Here is a 26,917-nt window from a genome sequence, read left to right as displayed (position 1 = left end):
CATAATCGTATTATAGGTTAAGTAATCAAATCGTTGTGTTATTATAATATGCTCTTTTACATGTATTAGTGCGTATAATAGAGAGTATACGCAAATAATTTTCTATGGTATACGGTACAATTTATTTTCTTATTTATCGTAAAGCATTGTATATAAAACTCTGTCTACACTATCAAACTATTTTGACAAAAGAAGTGTGATGTGCCCAAATATGGTAGTGATATACCTAAATATGGTAGTCATGTGTTCATATATGTTCATTTTTTTGTCACATAAAGTTTGATAGTGTAGAGATAGCTTAACACGTATGAATGTTTCGTATTCCCAATGTGTTACTGCACCATCATTCATATCAACGTAATTGTATATCGTACTGCAATACTAGGCGCAAACACTGTATAATTTCCTTAATTTCTAGCAAGATACCTAGAACATTTATTCATTAATACGTAAGACAGTGACAGAAAAAAAACCCAATCTTTTATTCCCGAATATACATTTTTAATTTGTGTTCATGTATAGCTTTTCAACTGTCATTATCGTCTGCCTGTGTTACATTAACCCTGTCTCGTTTTTGAAGGCGAAATAAATTATGTGATATTGAGTTCAGCCAATGATTACATGTAAACAATTATAATTTGCATTTATGTCATATTGATTAATTGATAACAAGCAATTTGTTTCTTAATTGCTAGCAATAAACCTAGTAGGAGGATGATATTTTAACCCCTCAATTCGAAAGATTTTGTTCAGATTTGATTAATTAGTAACTTGAGGTATTATGTGATCATTCCCGTTAGGCATACTGCTTCTATTAAATTTGAAAACAATGATAAATTGAAATAATAAATGATAAATGATTTAAAAAGATATCCATAATTCTATCCAAAAGAATAACGCCCGTCTCACTCACTAAAGCTTGGTTCCCACTAAAGCGTGGTTCCCACTAGCGACGCAGCGTAACGCAATCTACGCAACGTAAGAAAATGCTCTTCCAATCATTGTGTTTGCCCCCGCCTGCGTGAAATCAAACCTGCAATGTTTGCAGCATTGTTGCGTCGGTTCCCACTTCCGATTACGCAATACATCACTTTGCGTCAAAACGTCGCTGCGTTACGTTGCGTTGCGTTCTAGTGAGAACCACGCTTTACAAGTCCACCGCAAGTAATTTGACCAATCACAACACGGTGTGTCGTCCAAAATGTCGTTTGTGATAGGTCAACTCACTTAAGTTGCGCCTACGCGTTACGTTCAAGATGTAGTGAACCAGGGCCGTCTTTCCGAAGCCAAAACAAAATGATCGGTTAATTTTTTAACCAATCAGATAATTAATTTAGAAAAAGTGCGCATGTCATTAAACCAGGTGTCCAATCAAAACGCAACAATGTGTCAAAATGTTAAAAGTGTAAACAAAATTTGTTTTTATTTAAAACTTCTATCAAATAAATGTCGAAAAATTCAGGTCTCGGGTTCATTACATTTGTCAAAGATAGATTGACTTCTTCATCAGTATTTATATAGGTTTTTGTTTTTTAAGGCTATAGCGACATTCTAACTTTCTTTGTTCAATTTTGTATACGATTTTCTATTATTTAACATTCTTCCGTTCCATGAAACGAAATAGGTGTGACGTCGCAGCTTTGAGGAAAATTACACAGACGAGCGGCAATGCAAATAAGAATCTGTTATTTCTGTATGATCATTTTTACACGCAACGCGGAACAACGGACGGGCGGTATCCGTGGGACAAGCTATGCCGTTTTCTGCTTACCGTTTACTGCTTTTCTGTGCAAATTGAATGACGAGAATGTAATACAGTGACGTACCTACACCGTCATACTATAGTATATTTAGGTTTATGTTGTTTCGGAATACTTTAGTTGATTGCTTTGGATAGATCTTGAGGCCTTATTTGTTTATTATGTTTTTTAATGGATTGTCATCTATAATTGGGACAGTGATAATATTCGTTACTGGCAATCCTAATATGAGCCTAAGTACGGTAGAACATGCTTCTTTGCAAGCTCAGTCTGGTCTAGTTAAGTTATACCGTGGGCCTACTTTCTCCCTTCAGTCCATACGAAATGTATAACACTATATTACATCACTCATTGTTTTAAGAATTGGAGTAATTGTTTTCTTTGAGGCGCTTTGAAGATAGGGCTTATATTACCTTGCAATATGCTGACTTATCCCAAAAGACGTAATGCTCTTTCGTTGTGTTACAAAAAAACTTGATATATAGGCCTACTATTATTTGCACAGAAGCGGTAAACGATAAGCGGAAAACTTCGTAACTTGTCCCATGTAGAATCTGTATCTATCCTGAGCGGAAACCGCCCGTCCGTTCCGCGTTGTGTGTGAAATAATTATAAGAAATAACATATATTCTTATTTGTATTACCGGTCGTAAAGTTATATTTTGTTGGCGTTAGCCGTTGTAAGATCTGAGCTTCAATACTTACGAATTAAAAATAAATTAAATTAAATCCTGTTATGGACTTTCCTTTGTTGAATAGCGCCGTCATTTTTATTGTGGTCATTTTAAACATTTCAGATTAGCGCATGTTACTGTAAAGTTAAAATGTGTTGGCTTTAATGGTGTGTTCCTAAGGTGACTAAAATGCCGTGCACATATTATAGAATTAATTGCTGTGTAAATTGTATTAATTTATCGTGTCTTTTTAATGTTTGACGTCATTCCGTTTTAGTAGAAATCTGGTTTGTGATGACTCAAAAGATTATAAATCACGTTAGTTTAATGGCGGTGTCTGTCCATTGTGTTTCGGCTCACTTATTCAACAAATTTTAAATGCTGAAATGCAATTCATTCATGTACAAAAGACATAAAAATATATCTTGTTAAAAATATCTTTATTTCTTCTGACAAAAATACAAATAGTAGTACGGTACCGTAGTGGAGCTGTAGATTGGTGGTTAAAGTGCTTGCCTGCCAATCTCAAATTCCAGGGTTCAATCCCTGACCTAGTGCTAGGGTTGTAACTCATGACTCTTTTAACTCCACTCCCTAAGCCTCAAAGGAGACTTTATAAGCACAGTAAATTATAAAATAGTTTATCCATCCTGTAATTGGCGAATTGCTCGCTTGGATGGAATTAGGGTATGAAATAAAATATATTTAAAATAAAAGATTTTTTTAACCGTAAAACGTTAACATATAATCTTGTTTTGGGCAGTTTTTAATTTATGTTTAAGATTCTTGTTGACACCGCCACATACAATGCTGATACAGAATAGTCCAATGTACATTGTATTAAAGCAGTTGACTTTTTTAAACCATTGTAGTAGTGTGTTTACGGTCTGCTTCTCTCATAGAGAAACCGTAATGTTGAACGTCGGTGTGATTACGTAACATTAATGTGATCACGTATCGTAAGTGTGATTACGTATCGTTGATGTGATTACGTAACGTTGATGTGATTACGTAATGTTGATGCGATTACGTAACGTCGATGCGATCACGTAACGTCGATGCGATCACGTACCGTCGATGCGATCACGTACCGCCGATGTGATCACGTAACATCGATGTGATCACGTATCGTTGATGTGATCACGTATCGTTGATGTGATCACGTATCGTTGATGTAATTATTTTGGAACAAAGTCTGGTTTATCATAACCAAACAATATAAAGTCGGTTTTATATAATTTCCACAATCCCAAAATATGTTCCTTACTGAGCATAGAAAAATAACTCTTGTAAGTCACCTCATCCGAACTATTTGTCGGTCGGCTACTTGCTGAGGACAAATACTTGACTTTGCCACTGATGTTCAACCTGTCCAATAAATACTTAGATTCTGTCGTAATTTCTTCCAGCTTGCCAACGAAATCGTATTGCAACTCACACGGTGAGCACAGTTTATGCATTTCCCGCCAATGATCACTCCAATAGTCGTCTTTTTCGAATTTCTCTCTTTCGCGCACGTGTATCAAATAATTGACAAATTCTGGCCACGTTACCCCTTCGCCTGTTTCCAAGTCATGCTGAGTTGGATTTTTCCGCCACCGTTTGATTATCTTTTTACCGTAGTTTTGAAACAATGGTTTTGCCTGGTAATTTTGCAAGTTTTCGAATTTGTTTTTATATACAGAGAGAACACGTTTGAACGGGTGTCTAACGAAGAAAAATTTGGTATAATTTGATATGGCATGTTCTTGCTGTTGATTTGTGTATTTATGAAAGAAAGGTAATTTGCTCTGCGCATGGACTTCTTCAGATGTTAGGCCATCGACACTTGTTCTTTCCCCGTGAAGGACCATCAATATTCGCTTCCAATTACTGCAGCCTACCTTTGGGATGAAGCAATACATTAATTTATACTCGTCCAATACGTACAAGTGCCTCTTGGTGTAGTGCGACAGATTGTTATGACGTCTACTACAGTGCTGATGGAAAAGACGTCTTCTTTTCAATTGTCCACTCTCTATCATCATATTTCGGACGCTGTCCAGGCGCTTAAGAAAGAATGAGAAAAAAACATAAATTTTTTGCAACCTACAAAAAACATAATATCATGAATCATTTATAAGATTAATTATGACTTAAATTATAGGGGTGGTATAGAAACATGGATATAGATTATCAAATAGTTTATGCCATTTGTTTTACCAGTTGTGTGGCCGCGGCTTAATGTGACTTCAGGTTGCGGACCTGTAGCCGTATTCACACTTAGGCTAAGAGAAACACCCGTAAAATAACAAAAATTTAAGTGAATACAATTTAAGGGAAATACTTTATATTATTTTTATATTCATTGAGTTATGTTAAGTGAAATGCGTAGTATTTAAGGGAAATATCTCACTTAAGTGTGATTGGTGAATACGGCCACTGTAGCATGGGTAGGCCTACCCATCATCAAAATCTGTAAAGGTTTTTTTTTTAATAGTTGAGAGCGATTACTGTAGATGGATAGGTTCACATTTACATTTAAGAAATAGGTCGGCTATCTTGTTTTGTAATTCAACATAGAATCAACTAATACCATGCATTATTCATGAAATTATTTAGTATTTAGTCCCGTGGGAAAATATCGCTACCCGCCCTACTTTGCCTTACCTTTGTGAGTTTACCATTGGGGCCTACCTCGAATCCCATCTCCAGTAATTTAGGCTTATCTGAAGTTTGAAAAAATATATAAATATGTGTCAATGTATACGTATATGTTAAACGTGGTTCCCACTTGGACGCAACGCAAGGATGTAAGCTCAACGCAAGTTAGAATGACCAATCACAAGCGACAGTTCCGATGATCCATCGTGTTGTCATTGGTCAAATTGCTTGCGGTGCCCTTGTGTTCTTTTTTTTTTTATTTTCACATTTGCGCTTACGTTCTTGCGTTGTATCTTTACTCAACAGCTATATGATTGTCGAGTGGCGCATCGCGAAAACGAAAGGTCAAAGGCCACCGAGCAATACAATCAAAAGTGAAAGTGTTCCACTGATCATGTGGCAAAACTTCTTATAAATAGCAAACCAATAACAGTGAATATACTACTACTTACGATGAATGTAACTTTTCTTGCCATAGATCAACCAATATAATAAAAGACCAGCAGTTAATGAAAAAATGACCCGGAAGTTGATCGTGACCCTACAAGTGCGCATTGTTAATACGCGTAACTGTATCACCTGAGAATAAATAATGTATATTACTGCTATTATTATCCTTTGTTAATATGAATATATGATTTCAAGTCCAAGCTGCATGTTTCGAATTAATAATCCCCTGGAGGAAAAAATAAATATAGGCTATTTCTTCCTCTATGATAATCCTAATACGCCTATCACAGGCTTACGTTCTAATCGGCTGTTCATCAGGTGCGAAATCGTTCGAACTATATCACAAATCTTCCCAATCTCGATGTAACAACAAGAATCGAACGGTTCGGTTTGGTAGAAGAAATCTTAGGATCAGGTGCCGTTTTCGGCCACCTCGACTTATATGGACTATACCATTATTATGATAGGGGTGTGGTGTATTATGTTTTATGTAGAGAAGGGTGTCTATTAATGGGAAGACAATACAATTGTTCTGTTATGTAACCTACAGTACAAACTACAAGGAACAATACAGAACATCAAAAACTAGCATGTTAAAAAGGCATGTTATTATTAGGTAGGCCTACTGTGTTAGGGAATGCCAAGATTTTGTAACAATATTACTATATTAACTAAAGATATTTTATATAAAACAAATTTTATAGACAAATTTAATGAAGAACCATCTACTAACTGGATAAAGCCATTTAGGAAAAATAATAAACAAGTTGATCATAACGAGTGGTTTTTAAAGGCCCAAAGCAAAACGAAATTCCATGCAAAACAACGTTAACGGAATATACTATGTATAAAGGAACCAAACCTTGAACAATATTTGTTAGATAAAACTAATTTTAAGAGTATCAATTTAAAATTTATAGCAAGATCAAACTCTCTAGATCTTGAGGGTCGTAGAAAATCCTGGTCAAATCATGACACAGGATTATGTAAGATGTGTAGTACAAACGAAAAAGAAACAGTAAACCATTTTTTATTTAAATGTCCTTCATTAAACTCTGTTAGACAATAATTAAGTATGTACCGGGATAATTTTAATTGTGGACCTCAGTTAAAACACCACTTTATGCTAGACAATTTATTCACTGAAAATGAAACATTAGGAAAAATCTTTGATTTTTATTGTAAAACATATTTAATGAAAGCATGGGTTACTAGATCTACAATTTTATCCGCATTACCTCTCTCAACTAATTGATTAATATAGTAAACAAGTTACAGACATCTCTATGAGGATGTGTCTGTAAGTTTTATTTATTAGGCCTATCCTGTATATTTGTTGTTCTGTTTTTATTTTTGTAGTTATATATTGTACAATTTACATATTATGTATTTTCATACAGATCTAATTAATTACATTTTGTTTTGATGTTATGTATTAGTATTTAGAACTTTGTGGCTTATGTTATTTGTAATTTTGTCTGTAAATTGGATGCACCATTAACTGATAAATGTGTGACACCGATATAAAGGTGATTCCTATGAATAAATAAATAAATAAAAACTATATAAGTAGGTATACTTACTTATTATATATAAAAACTAAACTAAACACTACAGTATAATCAAAATTAAAGCATATTAAATACTAGGCCTATGTTATTCCTATCTAGATTTAAACACTTTAAATTTTTGTACAATCGGATTCGAAATTAGAAAATCTTAAATACTACAATACAATCGGAATTAAAACATCCTAAATACTACATTACAATCGGTTAAATTACCTAAACTCTATAATGTTGTGAAATATGTACGAATGTTGGCAAATGCATTCTAATCGGCCCAATCCTATCGGTAGATAAATCATATTTTTTATTTTCTTGAACTAAACATAAATAAAACGAAAGAAATAAGGATTGATTTTCGAAAACATAATTGGTCTGACAGTATACATTAATTAAAGTAAAGGAAGTAGAGATTGTTAACAATTATTGATAAGTATCTGGCAGTAGTGTTTGACTAAAGCTAAATGGGTGGACATGTTGATCGTAGTTAAGAGGTTAAATAATAGGCTGTACTGCTTGAGGAAACTCGGTTCTTTGGGGTAAAGCAGGATATTTGTACTATAGAATGTTTATGTTTTACTAATCAGTGATGTTCTATTTGGGCATATTGTATATTGGGCTAGGAATATCAGTAAGGGAATGTAAGGGGGATAAAGACCGAATTGAGAAGGTGCTGGGTAGAGCGTGGAAAGTAATTGGTTTGTCTAGTATGCAAATGCTTGACTCGTTCTACAGCGAACAGCTTGCCGATGTATTCCATGCTATATTGGAAGACACCAATCATCCTCTTCATGGCGACATTATCAGCTCCGTTTTACATTCGCTATTATAACGTTTTGATGCAAACGTTGTTCAATTAAAACATGTATTTCTACACAGAAACGTTTAAAAACGTGTTTAAAACATTTTAGAAAGACCAAACCTAAAAACATGCAATGTCAAACGCTGTGTTTTCTGGGAACAAAATGGTACAGATTCACTGACAAAATTATAATGTTTATTGTTTTACATACCTAATAATCAGTATGTGATAAATGTACTACTGTCATCTTTATTAAATGTACTACTGTGTTATCGTTAGGTAAATTATATTTTTTATTTGTAACTGGAATAAAAACTTTCTTTATATACTTTCTGTATCTATAAATCTGTAAAAATTATATAGAAATAAAGAGCTATAATATACTGCATTAACTTGAAAACTGAAATTAATTCTACAGCATGCAGGGCGTAGTTGTTTTCCCTTTGTTGCTGAAACAACAAGAAAAACAAAAGAACAAAAGGAGCAGTATTTTAACACATTAACACACTCAATTAATAAATGGGACACCCCTATTTTCCCATCTTTTTATAATGGTATAGTCCATACAAGTCGAGGTGGCCGAAAACGGCACCTGATCCGAAATCTTAATTTAGGCAATGGAATTAAAATGTTTTGCTTTAATTATTGTTTTTCAGTGTCTCAAGCGGCGCCCTGTAAACAATGACGTGCGCCCCACCCACAAGTAATTCCCACCGTTATCAAACTCTTACACTTACAGGTAAATCCAACTACGAAGACGGAATTTATGACGTAAACACGTATACGATATATAATATACATGACTCGTGTAATTTAATCGACGTGCGATTTGTACCGTATTTATTGTATTTTACTATAACCATGGGGGAAATATATATTTATTTCCTCTATGCTAAAACCATTTATCTATTTTACAAGGCCAATAACGTTAGGCTTCCTATCGGATTTGTTTAATTGCATTAATGCAAGGGTGTTATTATCGATTCACACGTTGATGAACTATGATCTAACCAGGGAGGTATTAAAATAATTATCAATTATTTTATACCTCCCTGATTAAACCATGACGCAAACTGTCTGATTTTTAATTGTCACTTAATTAGACAGCTCTTATAGAAACAATTTAATTGCACCTGAAATGCCATTGTTTTTTAAACGTTGATGATGGCGCCAAACTAGTAAACAGGAAATACAAATCGCTATTTCAAATACAGTAACCTTAGTCCTATTTATTCGTATTACGTTCATTATTGCTTCCAGAAACAGCTACGTGATGTTGTATACTTAACTCACATAGTAGGCTACACGTCGTGAATATGAATGTTTAATACCGCCATAATTAATTGTGTAATATTGGCATATATAGGAACTCGTTTGACGCTGTAATTTCCGCTATAGCTTGTCTTTCAAGTAATATTATGTCTGTTATAGTACGCGCGAAACTATATTACACGCCTGCAATAACATAAATAAAGATAATCATTGCATTGCATAAGAGTTTTTCCCGCCCGAGTGTTACTACAGTATATGGAGCCATATACTCTACCTCAGGTAGCATATACAGTTAATGCTAGGCCTAAAACTTACGTGGAGCTTCAATGTGTAGTGGATCTCGTCGTACGTAGGCCTACTCAATGCAACTCTCCCCTTCTTTTTCACGTTAATCTTTTTAAACGAGAAATGCAGGGCGGAGATTTACAAACACCATGAGACGGACTTAAATACGTCGTTGCTTTTAATTAACCAGTGAACCATGAATTGTATTTATATTGTACGCCAATATTGCATACAATGAGCAAACTACCAGAGCATATCGCAACCACAACGGTGGGCTTTATTCATTGTTCATTATGAAAATAAGGACGATCAATTATCGGCTTTATATAAGACCTATAATAAAGGCCTGGTAGAAGTACTTTACTATCAGAAAGCTGTTCTAATTAACAAGTCCTTGTTGTATAATGCACAGCACTTTACAGCGTGTACAGTACTCATAGCCATGGAGAAATAAGTTATTTCTCCATTGATATAATAACCATTACTAAATAAAGCTTGATCCCAAATAGGAACGCAACGCAACGATGACGTTAACACAACGCAATTTTATATAACATTGGCGGCCATTATGAAACAAGTCACATATATTTTCAGAAACATTAAACCATGTAAGGCGCTTACGACCAGCCAGTCGATAATAACCTTTAAATAAAACAAGTTTGACGTAATTTTGCATAAATATTTTCATTTATTCCAGAACGTACAAACAGTATACAAACTATGTATGTACAACACCAATAATAAAATACAAAACAATTACATTTTAATATTGAACAACAACTTAAATTATACAGTGTATTATAAAACCCGTTCTGTATTATAAAACCCGTTCTGTATTATAAAACAGTGTAATGGTTACATATATAATACTGTACATTATTGCTAAAATGTTGAAATATATAAGAAAATCCGTGTAAAAAAAGTAGTTTTTGGTATGGAGGGAAGGATAAGAGATTTACTCCCTTAACGACTGCGGTATTTTTGCACTTACTGCAGTAACAAGAAAGCACACAACTTTCATTCAATATGGCAGACTTCATCGACTACTGTTACTGTAGTAGAATAGTGCCTATATTTTATTGTTCTATGCATGATCGTAAGTAATCGTCTGTCATGTTGTTCACGCATGCTCATACGTGTAGGCCTATACAATGTTGTAAACTATGTTCTTCTCCTGCGCCTGCTCATAACATGTCTGTCTCATAGATTTTAACACCGAATGTACATTATTGGATCCACTAGTACCATAATGTGCTTTGGCGCTAATGACTGTTTGATCAAAGTAAGGAGTTTGGGTGTCACTATTTGAGTACAGTTCTTCGTCTGTCATGTTGTTCACGCATGCTCATACGTGTAGGCCTATACAATGTTGTAAACTATGTTCTTCTACTGCGCCTGCTCATAACATGTCTGTCTCATAGATTTTAACACCGAATGTACATTGTTGGATCCACTAGTACCATAATGTGCTTCGGCGCTAATGACTGTTTGATCAAAATAAGGAGTTTGGGTGTCACTATTTGAGTACAGTTCTTCGTCTGTCATGTTGTTCACGCATGCTCATACGTGTAGGCCTATACAATGTTGTAAACTATGTTCTTCTCCTGCGCCTGCTCATAACATGTCTGTCTCATAGATTTTAACACCGAATGTACATTGTTGGATCCACTAGTACCATAATGTGCTTTGGTGCTAATGACTGTTTGATCAAAGTAAGGAGTTTGGGTGTCACTATTTGAGTACAGTTCTTCGTCTGTCATGTTGTTCACGCATGCTCATACGTGTAGGCCTATACAATGTTGTAAACTATGTTCTTCTACTGCGCCTGCTCATAACATGTCTGTCTCATAGATTTTAACACCGAATGTACATTGTTGGATCCACTAGTACCATAATGTGCTTCGGCGCTAATGACTGTTTGATCAAAATAAGGAGTTTGGGTGTCACTATTTGAGTACAGTTCTTCGTCTGTCATGTTGTTCACGCATGCTCATACGTGTAGGCCTATACAATGTTGTAAACTATGTTCTTCTACTGCGCCTGCTCATAACATGTCTGTCTCGTAGATTTTAACACCGAATGTACATTGTTGGATCCACTAGACCATAATGTGCTTCGGCGCTAATGACTGTTTGATCAAAATAAGGAGTTTGGGTGTCACTATTTGAGTACAGTTCTTCGTCTGTCATGTTGTTCAAGCATTCTCATACGTGTAGGCCTATACAATGTTGTAAACTATGTTTTTCTACTGCGCCTGCTCATAACATGTCTGTCTCATAGATTTTAACACCGAATGTACATTGTTGGATCCACTAGTACCATAATGTGCTTCGGCGCTAATGACTGTTTGATCAAAATAAGGAGTTTGGGTGTCACTATTGGAGTACAGTTCTTGGTATCTAATGTTTCCATGGTAACCATTGTATCTATTGTTCGTGTCTATTTGCAATTGTCCGTTTCGGAATGTTGAAGATGACGAATCGCTACCGTCGGTACTGTCGGCTTCTCGCTTTCGTTTCCGATCGACCGATTCCGGGTATACTTGGTTTATAGGGGTTGTTGTGTCTAACCAGTTAGGATTCGATAGTTGTAGGTCGATTTCTGTGTGAGCGATTTGTTCGGTTGTGATTGGTGGTGATGAATAAATAGACTGTAGTTGTTGCTTCAAGTTGGTCTGCTGCGTTGTCGTTGCTAGTAATAAGTCCCGCGTGTTGTATGACGTATGATGCGGTTGGTAGTTTCGTCCTTGAAAGTGATCAACGGCATGTGGTCCAATCTGAAAATTGTTTTGTGGATGTCGGTAATACGACATATTTTCTGCCATTTGTCCAACGTGCATTATCCCTGGCATCGGATGCTGGTGGATTGGTTTATATGGATAAGCTAATTGTGAGTGTCCTTTAGAATGTAGTGTCGTTGATGGGTGATGATGATGATGATCGCGCGATCTATGAATAGAGATAATAAAAGCAATATTTATTTCGGTAAATTACAATGCATAATGTAAAGAATTTTAATAATGTTAATTAATGATTGGTTCCCATTAGAAGGCAACGCAATGACGCTAGTAATTGACCATTCATGTGCGAAATTGTGAATTATCTGTCGCATGTGATTGGTCAATTAGTAGCGCGTATTTTTGCGTTGCCTCCCCAGAGTCGGAACCGATCACTAGGCCGGGTTCTATTAACGTTTGTCAAACATACATGACTTCACTAGTGTAAGCGGTCTTGTACATGTTGAAATGTTTGCTGACCTTTGACATTTTAAAGTGTAAAAACTGTATGTGAACTTACCCGTCATAACTGTCTCGGAATCCTTTTGCAAATGGGTTATAGTCGATCTTTAGTTGTGTAACCTGTAATATAGAGAACTAGATTATTATACTATTAATATTAGACGAAGGAATAGTGTTTTTCCAACGATTGATGTTATCTTATGTATTTGCATCTCAATTGAAATGTATCCATTGTTGCGAAAGTATTTCTGTCATTTGTCTGCGCACGCAGCATGACATAAAGAAGGTACTTAGACTTTTAAATAGATGATGTACTAGAAAAACTTTAAAAATGACAGGGACGCCATGATTGAATGTTTTGATCTCTGGATGCATCAGAGACGATGATCCAATAAAGATCGAAACGTCGAACCATGACTTCCTCTCATTATCAAGTTGCGTTGCGTCCTAGTGGCAACCAATCTTAATATTGCAAAGTACGTACGTCTGTGTTTTGATAAGCTGTGACTGCGTAGAATTGAGTTTCTGGAAAACAGTGTGTTAGCATCTTGTAGCGCTCACTAATATCCATTACGTGTATACGAGGTTGGTACTTGTGCATCGAATTAAGAACAATCTGAAAAAGAGAATGAATAAAATACTATAGTATAGTTAAAACAATACCATTTACGAGTAATCTGGTACGCATTTTTTCGTATGTAAAATTGAAGGACAGTGGAAACTATACCTCTTCTGATACATAATTAAAAATGATCTAAAAGTATAAATATTCACTTACGTATCCATTTTCTTTTCCTTTGTTATTGGTCAATTTGAGTTTGTTAAACGTTATGTCTTGTTTCATCCAATGTTCGCCAGTGTTCGGAGAGTCTGGGTGCATGTACATCGTATTCCCTGCAAAATGCAAACATAACCCATGCATAACCTATACAACTCCCTGCCTATACTATCAAAACGATTTGCAACCACAGAAATTGCCATAGCGCCCTCTATAGATTATAAACTTTTTTAAAGAATCCTCTTGTTAAATTTCCTGCGCGTTTAGTTGGCTTCAGCACGTTTAGCTATCGACAATGGATATAGGGCCTACGTACTGTACTCAATTCATTAGCCCACAGAATATATCAATTTATGTGTGATATTGTTAAACATTTTACTTTGTAGGCCTACTATGTTCTACATCATACTAATTTCTTGTATATACAGTAGTTTTCTATTATTTTCATTACCTCTCTTTTTGTCGAATGCTCTGTTTACACTATCAAGCTTTATGTGACAACAAAATGCTCAAATGGTAGTGATATGACGTCATCATGCTCATTATGAGCAAACATTTTGTTGTCACATCAGGTTTGAGTGTAGACACAGCTTAATTTTAAATTAATTCTATTTTTCCTTACCCTTTGGAAGGTGTTCAGCTTGGCCTGTCGGAACCCATTTTCCTCCTTGAAACTTCCACTGGTTTGGGTCAGCAAGAGGCATGTCTACAAACACATTGTAGGTTGAAGTCGGGTTCAGACCGGCTAGGCGGAAACCTAACTGTGGGAATATCCGCCTGTGTAAGAAAATAAACACATTTATTATTTTGATGCTAAACAACCTTTTATTAAACAAATTTGTTCTCATCTTTGTCGAATTGTAATTACAGATAAAGCAGCCATAGAACCCCACGTGACCTTGAATATAGATATAATAAAATATAGATTAGGCCTAATAACTAAAAATTCAGCGAGGATACCTTTTAATTTAAATGAAATACTGTATTAGTACAGTACTGTAAAAATAATATAAAAAGCAGAACTTGTACTATGAAAGGCCAGTGTTGCCCGAAAACTCTGCTAATTTTTCTGGCTGTTTTACTTTATGATTGTTTTTGCTTATTTTATGTTGTATCTTCATTAATTGAGATCTAGTTTTTTTCACTAAGTTGCCTTTGGATTTATAAAAAGCATTAGAATTACTTTTGTCACCAAATTAATATTAATTGTTTGTTTCTTGTAGAAAATAAACAGTTGAATTCATTTTGATGAATATTGCGTGAGTTGTGAGGGATGTATTAGACATTTCATATTATCGTTCGATATTCTTGAAAAGTTACTAAATTGTGAATATACATTTACTAGGGTGATTTCGGCATGTATTTGTTTATGTATTTATTGCCTACATGTACATTTACATAATAATAAATCAGTAAATGTAAGTTTAACCAGGGAAGAGTATAATTATTATATATCGTATTTATTTGAATGTTACTAATTGCAATAACCTATTTGCCTTATTATTTCCGGTACGGATTATACAAAATAAATAAACTGTGCTGTCGGCGAGGATCATCCGCCTATAATATGCATTCATCCATGCTATCAATCAGATACTATACAAGTAACCCTTAAACTGATGTTAAATACCGCCGATGATAACACTAATCAAAGATTATGTTTTAAAGGGTTTATCGGCGATAAGGATTATCGGCAACGCTTCTATTTCGTTCCTAGAAAATTAACAATGAAACACGTGTTAAGGATTCTCAACAACTTGTGGATTATTGTACTTTGGAAGAAATCTTGACAACAGTTTCAAGTGGTAGTTCTCACTATTAGTCATGAATACAGTTCCAATTAGGCAACAAAAACAATCGATGCGATTACGAAACACTATCAAAATGTTCGAATTTACAAATATTTTAAGTAGGCCCTACTCCACGGTCATTCTTTTATGGTGAAAGATGCAGTATTTTTTTAAAATTATAAATGTATTTACTTACAAACTTTAAAGAAACTTAACATAAAAAATATTATAACAATTAATTAATGTATCCCAACCCCAACAACGTCAATCCCTAAAAAACGTGTAATTATATAATTCACAGAAGTCTATCATCTGGTATGTTGATACTTTTACCACCCTTTTACGTTTGTACTAATTCTTATGCTTGACCAATAACAACGATATTTGAGATTATTATTATTACACGGAGAAATAAAGAATGTAATACTTAAATGAACTTACCTTCCTTGTTTTGTAATAATCATCTCGGTGCCATGTTGGTGGAATTTTAACCACAATTCTCGATTGCATAGAAACACTGACACTTTAGATTGTACACAACGGCTCAATGGCAAGTCCTGGGCATCTGGTAATGTTTTCTCTGGCTCCCTGGTAACATTTGGCGTATGTTCACCGTTTGATGGAACGACGCTAGCCGGAGGAGCGACGTACGGCTGATCTGGTTGAGATACCTGGGCTGAGGAAGCATCGTTTAACGTCACCGCAGACGCAGCGAAAAACGATTGATGAAAGCCAGGATGTGGGTACGACGAAGCTTCTTTATTTTCACTGATTTCTGACGACACAGGCCCTTGGATACAATTCTGTGTTAAGGTAGAAGTAGTTGTATTTTTAGTATCTTCTTGTTTGTTTGTTACAGCTTCGTAGGCTTGGTTGCTTTTTTCAGTATGTCCGTAATTTAACAATCGATGAATGGAGAAGTTATCTGAATTGTCAGCTGTGTCTCCTAGAGTCGTCGCATCAGACGATAAATACGTTGTAAAGTTAGTAGTTTCAAGCAAACCTGGATAGGAATATGGTATTTGTGTTCCGACATAACCGCGATCCACAGCACTTAACATATTCAACAATTCGTGGTTCAATACAGGTGAGGAAGAACGATAACAATTATTGTAACACTTTGATTTCCTGTGCCGACAACAACTATCCGGCATGGGTTAACTCAACCAAAACTTCGAATGTGATTCACTGCGGCGGCTTTTCTTAAGACCTTGCTAAAAATTTACCCCTTCTTTGTGTACGATACAATACGTCATAATTAAAATCGAATCCCCATTGGCCAACAGCAGGCAAAAGGTCACTGCCCAAACTGAAACAAAAGCCAACAAGTTCGATTACGTAACACTTCGAGAGATATGACGCTATACAATACTTTAATTGTTCTATGAGCTCGTTATTAGGATAATGATGTAATTACTTGTATTATACCATGGAGGAAGAGGATTCCTCCATGATTATACTATGCCATCATTTTATTCTCTTTAATACATTGTTAAAATGTTGCTACTGACAGTTTTAAGATATTAATATACTTTATATACACAGTGTATTATCTTATGATATTTGTATGTAATGAAAATATTATATAATATTAAAATTTAGCAAATATTGATAGCGTTAATTACTATTGCAGTATAGTCATTTCATATATAATTCCAGTATGTATTGATATGTAAGCCTAATCCAATTTAAAATTCCCCCAATTAAAAAATGGTTCGTTTTCACACGAGAATACAACTATTTAGTTATTTAAAACCATATTATATGCTAACTATTTCTCAAACACATGATATCCTTAATTAATTCGATAGATACATGTCTCCTACACCAAAACTGTCAAATTTTCGTTTTATTTAATAAATTAAACTTATTTTCTTTTATTATATCGGATTAACCAATCAAAATGTATCGGAGTATTGCATATAGTACAGTATAGTATTTAGAGGAAAAAGAGTAGCGCCATTAAGGGAGTCGTTATTTTCTTCCATGTTTTTGACAAAATAATGCACCTCAACGTGAATCACGTGTGCATCCGTCATAAGATTATTATATCATTCGCATTTTTGTATCTCCATTGAGATCCAACCACTGATGATACACACAACATTGTCATTTCCCAGTGCTTATTTTATTTTTATCGCCATTGAGATACCCACAGCATTGTATTTTTTATCAATAATTTGCCTTTTGATTTATATTGTCAGTTAGATACATCTCCCTGATAATATCATCGTTCCCGCTTAAGCAGCATGCCATCACTTATCTCATTCTAATGTTTACCATTGTACAGTAATCATCATTATCTTCAGCTTCCGTTTGGGTTTTGTGAACGTGGGCTTAATAAGATTTAAAACTTTCTAGCTAACCTTAAAATAAACTTATGGCGATGGTCCAACCTTACACAATACCTCTAATTGTAACATTGAATTAAGTTGAGTGTTATACAATAGAAACGCAAGGTCTATTGTTCGTATTGATTGGTTAGACCTGGGAGGAGTTACTTTTCATTTGTTACCGTCAAAAGACGTCAGCATGCTAAGAATGACAGACAGCGTCTGTCAGAGATGAATAAAACCTTTTTATAAGTATATAATTGTTGTTCATGTTAGTACAGTCAACTCTCCCAATACCGGACACCCTTGGGCGGGCATATATTTTCCGGTTTTTCGAAAGTCCGGTTTCCTGAAAACATATTTTTAAAGTCATCACGTTGTCACTGAAAATGCGTTGAATCACCGGTCCGAATGCTGCCCGGTACGGTCTAGCGTAGGGAAGGCCTAGGCTATGATTGTGTCAAGCTAGTGATAGGCCTAGGCCTACTTTATTAATATTATTACCTTTTTTAAAAGTTACATTATTTACTGTACAGTACCAATAAAACATGTTACAATAGTAAACTGTTTCTCAATGTGTTTTTAACGGCAAAAAGGCCTACGTACGTACAGTGAACATAATTTCGGTCTGTTTATTGTTTTTCGTGAGCTAGCTTGCAGCAGCAGCAGCATGGGGTGATAAAAATAGCAAAGCGGGGCTTTGATTGATGCGCATGTGCAGAGGTGTCATAATCAAATAAAAACGCCCACACCTAGACCACATGTTTTTTAAGCTCCTTTATTTTGACGTAATTTGATAGCAATGATCAAAATTGATTAGGTAAACGAGCCAAGTAATAATGACACAATAATTAATTAGTAACATTTCAAAGTTTATTAACACTAGTTAAGTCAAGTTCATTCCGTTTTGCCATAATGATTTCCAAATTTATAATGATGCACATTTTTAGTGAAACATTCCTTTAAGTCCTATTGCAATTGTGAATTTAACAATGATTTAAACAAAACAAAGACACAAAGTGGAATGTAAATTGAACTTTATTAAAAAACAATTCATATGCTAAAAAACAGGGAGGGAGTTGTTAACAACTCCCTGCTAAAAACAATAGCGCTTCGATGTGAAAAAGCCCACCGCAGTTCGATACGCAACAAAGCAATTGCCGCCTCGTGGGTTAACAATGAACTGACCTGTCAATCACAGTGTAGCGCTCCATGGCAACATTATTTGATCGTACCGCGAAACGTCGCGCACTTCATGCATGGTCAGGGTATGGCTAAAAGCTTTTGTACATTGTGCATGTATTGAATCCGAGTCAGCGACAACGATGTTACGTTGTTTTTGTAAATATTTGGAGTTTTTTAACTGTCAGTCCGGTTTTCAGACGCTAATTTTCGTGTTTTGTACTTCATAATTTGTCCGGATTCCGGAATTGGGTATTCCGGTTTTCATAATAAATTACAGTACATTTAGAATAGGGACAAATTGGGCCCTCCAAAAAAGTCCGGTTTTTCGTGAATTCCGGTTTTGGGAGAGTCCGGTATTGGGAGAGTTGACTGTAATTGCTAACTTAGCAATTTAAGCTTCTGTTTTTTTTATGTAAGCCGGACTGCTATTGTATACCTTCATTTTTTAACTGGTGGTCACGACTTAAGGTTGTCCGCAACTTATTTTGCAATTTTTATCTTTTATTTTAAAATGTGTGGAGAAACTAATAAAACAAACAAACAAATTGCTTGAGCAATTTAATTGAACTTTAGACCGTGTTCTTAGAAAAGTCTTTTCGGAAAACTAGATGAAAACAGTATGGGAATTCTATTACTGATATGAATTAAAAAAGTAAATGTTTGACTTCCCATGATAAGTTAATGTAATTTTATAAAACGAAACGAGATAATTTAATGCCAAATTTTAACTGTACATTGTAAATTGTAGACCTAAATAAACGTTTTATTCAGTTGCCGTTATTTTAATATGGAATTTCGATGGTTTTGTTTTTATTTTTGTAGTTGTTTCCTAAGACCAGGTTGACGGGCTCTCGATCGAACTAAAGTCAATCCTAAGCCATCTTAAGGAATGTTTGTTTGTTTTGTTACTTTTTATGTTTTTTTACATTTTGCTGAATCTATCTCGGAATAAATAAAGAACAAATTGTTTTCATGTTCCACACAACTGTTGAACAATCGATAATATTAATAATAAAAAATAGCCCTACTACAGTTTAAATAGCCCTACTACAGTTTAAATATCCCTACTACAGGTTAAATAGCCCTACTACAGTTTAAAATAGCCCTACTACAGTTTAAATAGCCCTACTACAGTTTAAATAGCCTTACTACAGTTTAAATATCCCTACTACAGTTTAAATAGCCCTACTACAGTTTAAAATAGCCCTACTACAGTTTAAATTGCCCTACTACAGTTTAAATAGCCCTACTACAGTTTAAAATAGCCCTACTACAGTTTAAAATAGTCCTACTACAGTTTAAAATAGCCCTACTACAGTTTAAAATAGTCCTACTGCAGTTTAAAATAGTCCTACTGCAGTTTTTCTCAACTGTAAAACCGGAAATATACACATTTTTTGATTATGTTTTATTTATCTTTTGCAAGACTTTTCTGATGTGTATACATACAATTATTCACGTTTGATGATTGGCTCCCCCTGTGTTATCGGGCGTTCCGCAGGGCTCGATCCCGGGCCCGCTTTTGTTTAATTTATTTATCAACGATCTTCCTTTAAAATTTAATCATTCCGAATCTCTTTTATTTGCTGACGATCTGAAATTGTTTAAAGTGATTACCACTCCACAGGATGCTTTTTCACTTCAGGAGGATCTGGATGGTCTCGTGGAATGGACGGAGAAGTGGGGGATAAAACTTAATGCTAATAAATGCAAATATTTATCTATAACACTTAAAAAAGGCCTGTGCTCTTCAATTATAACTGAATGGACATGATCTTGAGATGGTTTATATATGGAAAGATTTAGGTATTTTTATTGATAGTAAATTAAATTTTTGTTCACATATTAATCATGTGTTGTCAAAAGCTAATAGAATGATGGGCTTAATATGGAGAAATTGTAGGTTTATGAACGACGGCAGGGCACTTTTATCTTTATACAAATCTATTATACGTCCTCACCTTGAATATTGTTCCGTAATTTTCAATTCAATTTCTCCATGCAAGGCCCGTCGAATCGATACTGTTCAACGGAAGTTTGTACGATTCCTGTCTTATAACTGTGTTTTTTTGCCTTTTCCATTGATTCTGTCAGCAATCGTCGAACGATATCTGATATGGTTTTTCTATATAATATTTTAAATTCTAAATATGACTGTTCATTAATTTCACTATTTAGTTTAAATGTTCCTGGTCGTACACGAAATAGACATTTATTGCATATTCCTTTTAGCCGTGTCGACTGTACTAAGAGGGGACTTTTTCATAGACTACCTTTTACATTTAATAATCTAAATAGCAATCATATCGATATTTTTAATGATAGACTTGGTTATTTTAAGAGGACGATTATGTGTTCACTTCTTGAACAGCCTGCATAACCTGTTTGATTAATTGAAATTGTTTATGGCATGCCGATCTATGTTATATATATATATATATATAACATAGATCGGCATGCCATAAACAATTTATGCCAGAGACATTTTTTCATACAACTAAAAAATATGGAACTTTCGCCAATGAGCTATGCTCGACGCGATTATGAGATCATGTTCCGAATATGAGCACTGTTTCTATAATTTACAGTATGATTTATAATAATTTACACAGTGCTACGCAACATCATTGATTTATATATATATATATATATATATATATATATATATATATATATATATATATATATTATCTGTATTTTATTGTTAACCGTTTTTTATGTTGTATTGTTTCATGTTTCAAACCTGTTAGTGGCGGTATTTATCGCTGTTGGTTTTGACTGAATAAAATAAAAAATAAAATAAAAAAAATAAGATTAGAAAATTATACATGTATTATATTTTATATTCTGATGATTATAATATATTATATTATAGTGTATACTACTGATACTTTCTGATAAATAATATAACTGTATAGTGACATAGTGATACTATGTGATCGGATACTATTAATTTATATTACGCCTAAAGAAGTGTGAGACCAGAATCAACATTACTATTTTAAACACATTTAAACTGTGAACACGCAGCAGTATTGTTAACTTAATTCTTTACACCTCACATTGCTGCTCTATTTCTAAATATTATACAACAACACGTTGTTCACATTAGATGTACACAACGTTCTGCACATGGGGATAAGTGTATATAACTAACAACAGCTAAAATTACTGTGTTTATTATAATTAGATATAAAACATAGATACATGTTTATTGTTGCCGTAATCGTAGTAAAGTTAGGCTTGTGGTAAATTATGTTGCTAAAGGGAAATGCTGTAGAACTGACGTCTGTGTCGGTTGTTATGCTCAGTCGTATTCTGGAAATATTCTCAACCTTTCTTTTAGAAACACATAGTGTTGATTTTAATTTTTTTTTAAAACTTTATTTGCCATAATTGTTGTTGATGTTTGTTAGTAATTGCTTGGGTAATTTAATTGAACGAAAAGTCTTTTGGGAAGAAACATGGATGAAACAGGGCTACGTGAATTCCTATTACTGATAGAAATTGAAACAATATTGTATATTTCTTTTTCTTGTCGCTTATCTGATTCATATCTTCAATTTTGTCTAAGTACTCTCACTTCCAGTGATAAAGGGCTAGTGTTACCCAAAAGCTCTGCTATTTTTTCTAGCTGTTTTAATTTATCGTATTGATTTAGCTTTTCTTCTCCACTGAGGTCTAGCCACGTCTGATACCCACAGCATTGTCATTTTTTGCCTTTTTATATTGAATAGGCCTATGTCTTCTTCTTTTTAACGTTTTCCGTCTTCCGACATTACGCTTTCCACAATTTGTTTTCATTTTTGTCTGTTTATGGCAATATGGTTTGTTATTGTGTTAGTGTCTATATCACTTAACAAAAATATCTTTATTAATAAATGTAGTAATTGTGATTCTATTATTGGTTTTAAGTTCGATGTGACGTCATGTACAAGTACATGTGTTTACATTGCAGTATACTTTATTTTGAGTATTTAATGATTGAAAGTGACGTGCGTAATTCTCGATCATTGGAAAACTTCACATAAAGTCAATATGACATGGTATGATGGGCCTAGATCGTTTATTTTAAAACTTCACATGAAGCCAGTCAATAAATATCATCTGTTAGTGTGATATCTCATTGTTTTGTCTTCCAAGTGGGCGTTAATGCTTTGTTTTTTTGAAAAACACATGCAGTGATGTTTATTAACTCTTGCTAAAAAATGATGTACCAAATAGAAACACACTGTAGATACAGACTCCTGCAAATAAATGCGTACAAATTAAGAAAATAACAGCATTGAACTTGTTAAATACGTCCATTTTGGTTATGTGTTTACTTTCGCATGCTCGACCAACGAAGAAAAATAATCGAATAAAAACGTGTACTCTACATACTACGGTATTGGCTTTCATTAAAACAACTACGTTTTGTGTTGTGTCATCATGCATACTATTTAAACAGTGTACTGTGTTTGTTAAATCCATCAACATATGGTTGTTGCATCCTCCTATCGTGTCTATTTAATTGGAGTGAGATTGACTACCGGCCGAATCAATTCAACCACAGGAATATTGTATAATATCGCAAGGTAAATACTAACATTTCTTAATTGTTCACTACACATTATTATGTATTTTAAAAGTGTTAATAATATTTTCTGTAACTTTATTCTCGTATTTATTTTATATGGAGTTATTCAGTAGATCTTATGTTATATAGGTTGTTGTACATGATCTCTAAGCTTGAAAGGAAAAAAATCTCTATGATCTAAGCATAGAGATCTCTATGATCTAAGTAAGAACGATTTGCTATCACCTCACCGTCAGGCTATCAGGTTGTATAGGCCTACTCCCTTATTCAATAGTAGCTTCGTATTAATATGACTGGTTGACTGAAGATATACAGTAATATAGCTTATCAACATAGAATTTATCAACACATTTTGTCTATTAATAGTTTTTTAATAGATCAATTATTGGAAAATGCCTAAAATACATTCTTTATTCGTACTATTATTTATGACGTCTGACAATTAACACAGAATCTTGTTATTACGCAATTAATGATTTTTGAGCTGAAGATATAATCGTAGCTCATCAACGTAGAATTATTATTAGTACATTGTGTCTATTAATAGTTTGTAATAGTTTGATTATTGGAAAACTCCTAAAACAAATTGCTTAGTCGTAAATATACATTGAAATTGATACTGAGTCGTTTGTAGGTGGCGTAGAATTTTTCATCATGAAGTTATTATATACAGACTCTTCTGGATCTAAAATTATTAGGCAATCGGCAAACAGAGTCCTGTGGCCGTATTCACCATTCAAACTGAGGATAAGGTCTGAAACTAGGGAAGAGTAAATAATTACCCCTGCTGGAACCCATATTAGGCTTACTAATTAGGCTTGCAATGAATTAAGTACCGTGTATCAACTAGACTAGACTCATAGTACTATACATTGTTATATGTCATTGTCGACTTTTTACTTACCTTTCAGATAACACATTATACAATGGATAGATCTACTCGCTGGATCATTACACTGGTCTTTACTCTGAATATCATTGGTTATGTAATAGGGCATTGTGACGTCACGTGTGACTTTGACGATACAACGGACACGACAGTCTGCATCTCAATGAACCTGACATGTATTCCAAATTTTAATCTTCGAACAAAAATCCTTATCTTGAATAATAATCATATCCAATACATTGAGGAGGATGATCTGAAGAATTCGACAAATCTTCAAGTTCTCCAGATGCGGGATAACCTTGTTGATCTTCTGGTTGAAGGGTCTTTTGTTGAAGCTAATCGTCTTATTGAGATCGACTTAAGTGGAAATCATATCAGTGATGTTAGCATTGGAGCGTTTGAAGGATTATCTAAACTGAGGTCTTTAGATTTATCTAGTAATCGTCTTAGTCATCTTCCAGATCTGAATGAACTTGTTTCTCTTAAAACACTACTTGCTGAAAATAATGATTTCTTATCTACACCTGAACTAAATTTACCAAAACTCACGAAACTATCTCTTAAACGGAATTATATAAATCACGTGGTTGATGACAGTTTTAAAGGACTACCCTCATTGGTCAATTTGGACATGAGTATGAACAAGATAAATGCATTTATTGCTTTAGATCGATCTACGAGTTTTTTAAACATTAGAAACGTTGATGTTAGTCACAATTCCCTGACGAGTTTCCATTTTGAAACTGATAGTGCTATGGATGTTTTTGACTTATCTTACAACCATTTGAGTGAGTTAGTCGTTAGAGCCGGGGCCTTAAGGTTGCTCAACATAGAAAGTAACTCCATAGCGGATCTTTTGGATGTTAGTTTAACTGTAGATGCCATTGATGATGATGAAGATAGCCACGCTGGGGTGTCTCTGACAAAGCTACTTATGGATTACAACCAGGTTGAGTTTATCGTACCATCTTCATTTCAAAATATAATTACAAACGTTGACGTCATTTCTTTAAATCACAACAGAGTATTTGATGTTTCGCCGTTTGCATTCACCAAATTGAACTTTATCGAACAAATTTATCTCAATAATAATAATATTCAAAAAATTCGTGACGGGACATTTTCACAGTTACTCCGACTAAAGACGATTGATATCAGCGGCAATTATATACGTGTTCTTGAAACTGGTGCATGTGCAGATCTTCCTGGGCTTTCTAAAATCCAAATTGGTGGAAACCACGACTCTCAATGGCTCAGTAACTTGTCTATTGCCTTTAACACTTCAACATATCTCAGAGTTCTTGATATCTCGGGTAACAATATAATTAATATTCCTTCAGGATTTTTTTATGTTCTTGGAAGAAGTTTAATCCATCTTATACTAACTGATAATATGTTGGCTACTTTGAAGACGTCACAGTTCTTGAATGCTGACGTCATTGAAGTACTCGACGTAAGAAAGAACTTGATTGAAACAATTGATGATGACTTCTTTCAAAATCAGATACATCTGACAGAACTGAACATGAACAGTAATCCAGTACATTGTGATTGTCGTTTGAAAGCATACCACACGTGGTTAAAACAGAACCATTTTATTGATCTGGTTGTCTGTGATGGACCGCCTAATCTAAAAGGAAATAAAGTAGTCGATCTTACGGAGACACAACTGCTATGTTCTCTGCCACGTGTTCATCTAAACGATACTATGCTTTATATAAATGAAGGTGAGGATGTTTTACTGATTTGTGAATCGTCTGGAATTCCCAAACCCATTGTTTCCTGGTTATTACTAAACGATACCGCACTCACCGAAACCGACGCTCCAAAATTTCAAATGTTTTCCAACAGTTCTCTTAAAATTACGAATATCGTCTGGAAAGATCGAGGTGGTTATTCGTGCGTAGCATCTAACTTTGTTGGAACTGTTAAGGAAACTATTCAAATTTACCCTATACATGTACGAGAAACACTAGAGGATGCCGGGATGGTGGCGGGACTAGCGATTGGAATAGCCGTCTTTGTCCAGACGTTTATAGCTTGTTGTTTGATTTACTACTGGATGTCGCGCACAGTGCAGCCTAGAAAGACTAACAACAAGTTATTGGCCAAAGCGTATCCAATAGAACGCATTGATCGTCACAGTACGAAATCGATTTTAAAACCTGATGATGTTGATGTTGCAAATGGCGCTTTAAATAGACCTGCGCAGACGACGTATCAAGAAATTCAAAGTGTGCTGCTTACGGATGATGTGACGATAGAAAATGCTACTAACGTGGACGCCATTGATATTTCACTAGATTCAAAACATGACAATCAAATTGATTTACAATCTACAGAAAAGTTTCACAGTATAACCAACTTAAAGCCACATGTTGTGAGACAGAATACTGCAGAAGCTAATGCTAAAAGGTCTAAAGTGAGGTCGTCTACAACAAAACTGAATGATCAAAAGAAGGAACACAAAAGCGGTTTGGTGGCGACTCATAACATCACAGCATATGCAGACCATGTTCCTCCACGTACAGAACAAAGAGATAATGAAGAAGAAATGATCGGTGCCATCTTTAATTCATCTTATGAACAAGACACATCGGAGACATATTTTTGAGTTTTAGAAAAACAATCACGATGACGTTGGTAAAGATTACGAAACCGTCACGATACCGTT

The 26,917-nt window shown here is 34.5% G+C and overlaps 3 protein-coding genes across 3 annotated transcripts; 1 reads left to right on the top strand and 2 right to left on the bottom strand.

Annotated features, from left to right (window-relative positions):
• Positions 1-2,857: 2,857 nt before the first annotated feature.
• Positions 2,858-9,620, bottom strand: LOC140047390 (carbohydrate sulfotransferase 11-like). Its single transcript, XM_072092396.1, has 4 exons — positions 9,482-9,620; positions 5,530-5,656; positions 5,084-5,142; positions 2,858-4,482 (listed from the first exon to the last, which is right to left on the bottom strand). Exons 2-4 carry the CDS (start codon positions 5,630-5,632, stop codon positions 3,613-3,615), a joined length of 1,032 nt encoding a protein of 343 aa, XP_071948497.1. The 5' UTR covers positions 5,633-5,656; positions 9,482-9,620; the 3' UTR covers positions 2,858-3,612.
• A 902-nt stretch (positions 9,621-10,522) lies between these two features.
• Positions 10,523-16,381, bottom strand: LOC140059824 (uncharacterized). Its single transcript, XM_072105761.1, has 6 exons — positions 15,699-16,381; positions 14,090-14,244; positions 13,468-13,583; positions 13,174-13,305; positions 12,748-12,809; positions 10,523-12,399 (listed from the first exon to the last, which is right to left on the bottom strand). The coding sequence occupies exons 1-6, from the start codon at positions 16,316-16,318 to the stop codon at positions 11,697-11,699; spliced, it is 1,788 nt and encodes a 595-aa protein (XP_071961862.1). The 5' UTR covers positions 16,319-16,381; the 3' UTR covers positions 10,523-11,696.
• Positions 16,382-23,298: 6,917 nt separating this feature from the next.
• Positions 23,299-26,895, top strand: LOC140042507 (uncharacterized). The gene is made up of 2 exons (XM_072087705.1): positions 23,299-23,352; positions 24,266-26,895. The coding sequence occupies exon 2, from the start codon at positions 24,281-24,283 to the stop codon at positions 26,855-26,857; it is 2,577 nt and encodes an 858-aa protein (XP_071943806.1). The 5' UTR covers positions 23,299-23,352; positions 24,266-24,280; the 3' UTR covers positions 26,858-26,895.
• Positions 26,896-26,917: the final 22 nt, after the last annotated feature.

This window comes from Antedon mediterranea, chromosome 1 (genome assembly GCF_964355755.1).
Source record: "Antedon mediterranea chromosome 1, ecAntMedi1.1, whole genome shotgun sequence".
Classification (NCBI taxonomy): Eukaryota; Metazoa; Echinodermata; class Crinoidea; order Comatulida; family Antedonidae; genus Antedon; species Antedon mediterranea.
The sequence above is the reverse complement of the archived record's forward strand: the minus strand, read 5'-3'. Positions and strand labels throughout refer to the sequence as shown.

Bases quoted from the DNA above. Each gene is read 5' to 3' on its own strand.
- LOC140047390 (XM_072092396.1), bottom strand. From the start codon at position 5,632: ATGCGCACTTGTAGGGTCACGATCAACTTCCGGGTCATTTTTTCATTA. The intron at 5,143-5,529 runs GTAAGTAGTAGT...TTCAAACTTCAG, and splicing joins CAAGAAAAGTTACATTCATC to ATAAGCCTAAATTACTGGAG. The intron at 4,483-5,083 runs GTAAGGCAAAGT...TTCTTTCTTAAG, and splicing joins CCAATGGTAAACTCACAAAG to CGCCTGGACAGCGTCCGAAA.
- LOC140059824 (XM_072105761.1), bottom strand. From the start codon at position 16,318: ATGTTAAGTGCTGTGGATCGCGGTTATGTCGGAACACAAATACCATAT. The intron at 14,245-15,698 runs GTAAGTTCATTT...TTTCTTACACAG, and splicing joins ATTATTACAAAACAAGGAAG to GCGGATATTCCCACAGTTAG. The intron at 12,400-12,747 runs GTAAGTTCACAT...CTCTATTCATAG, and splicing joins TTCCGAGACAGTTATGACGG to ATCGCGCGATCATCATCATC.
- LOC140042507 (XM_072087705.1), top strand. From the start codon at position 24,281: ATGGATAGATCTACTCGCTGGATCATTACACTGGTCTTTACTCTGAAT.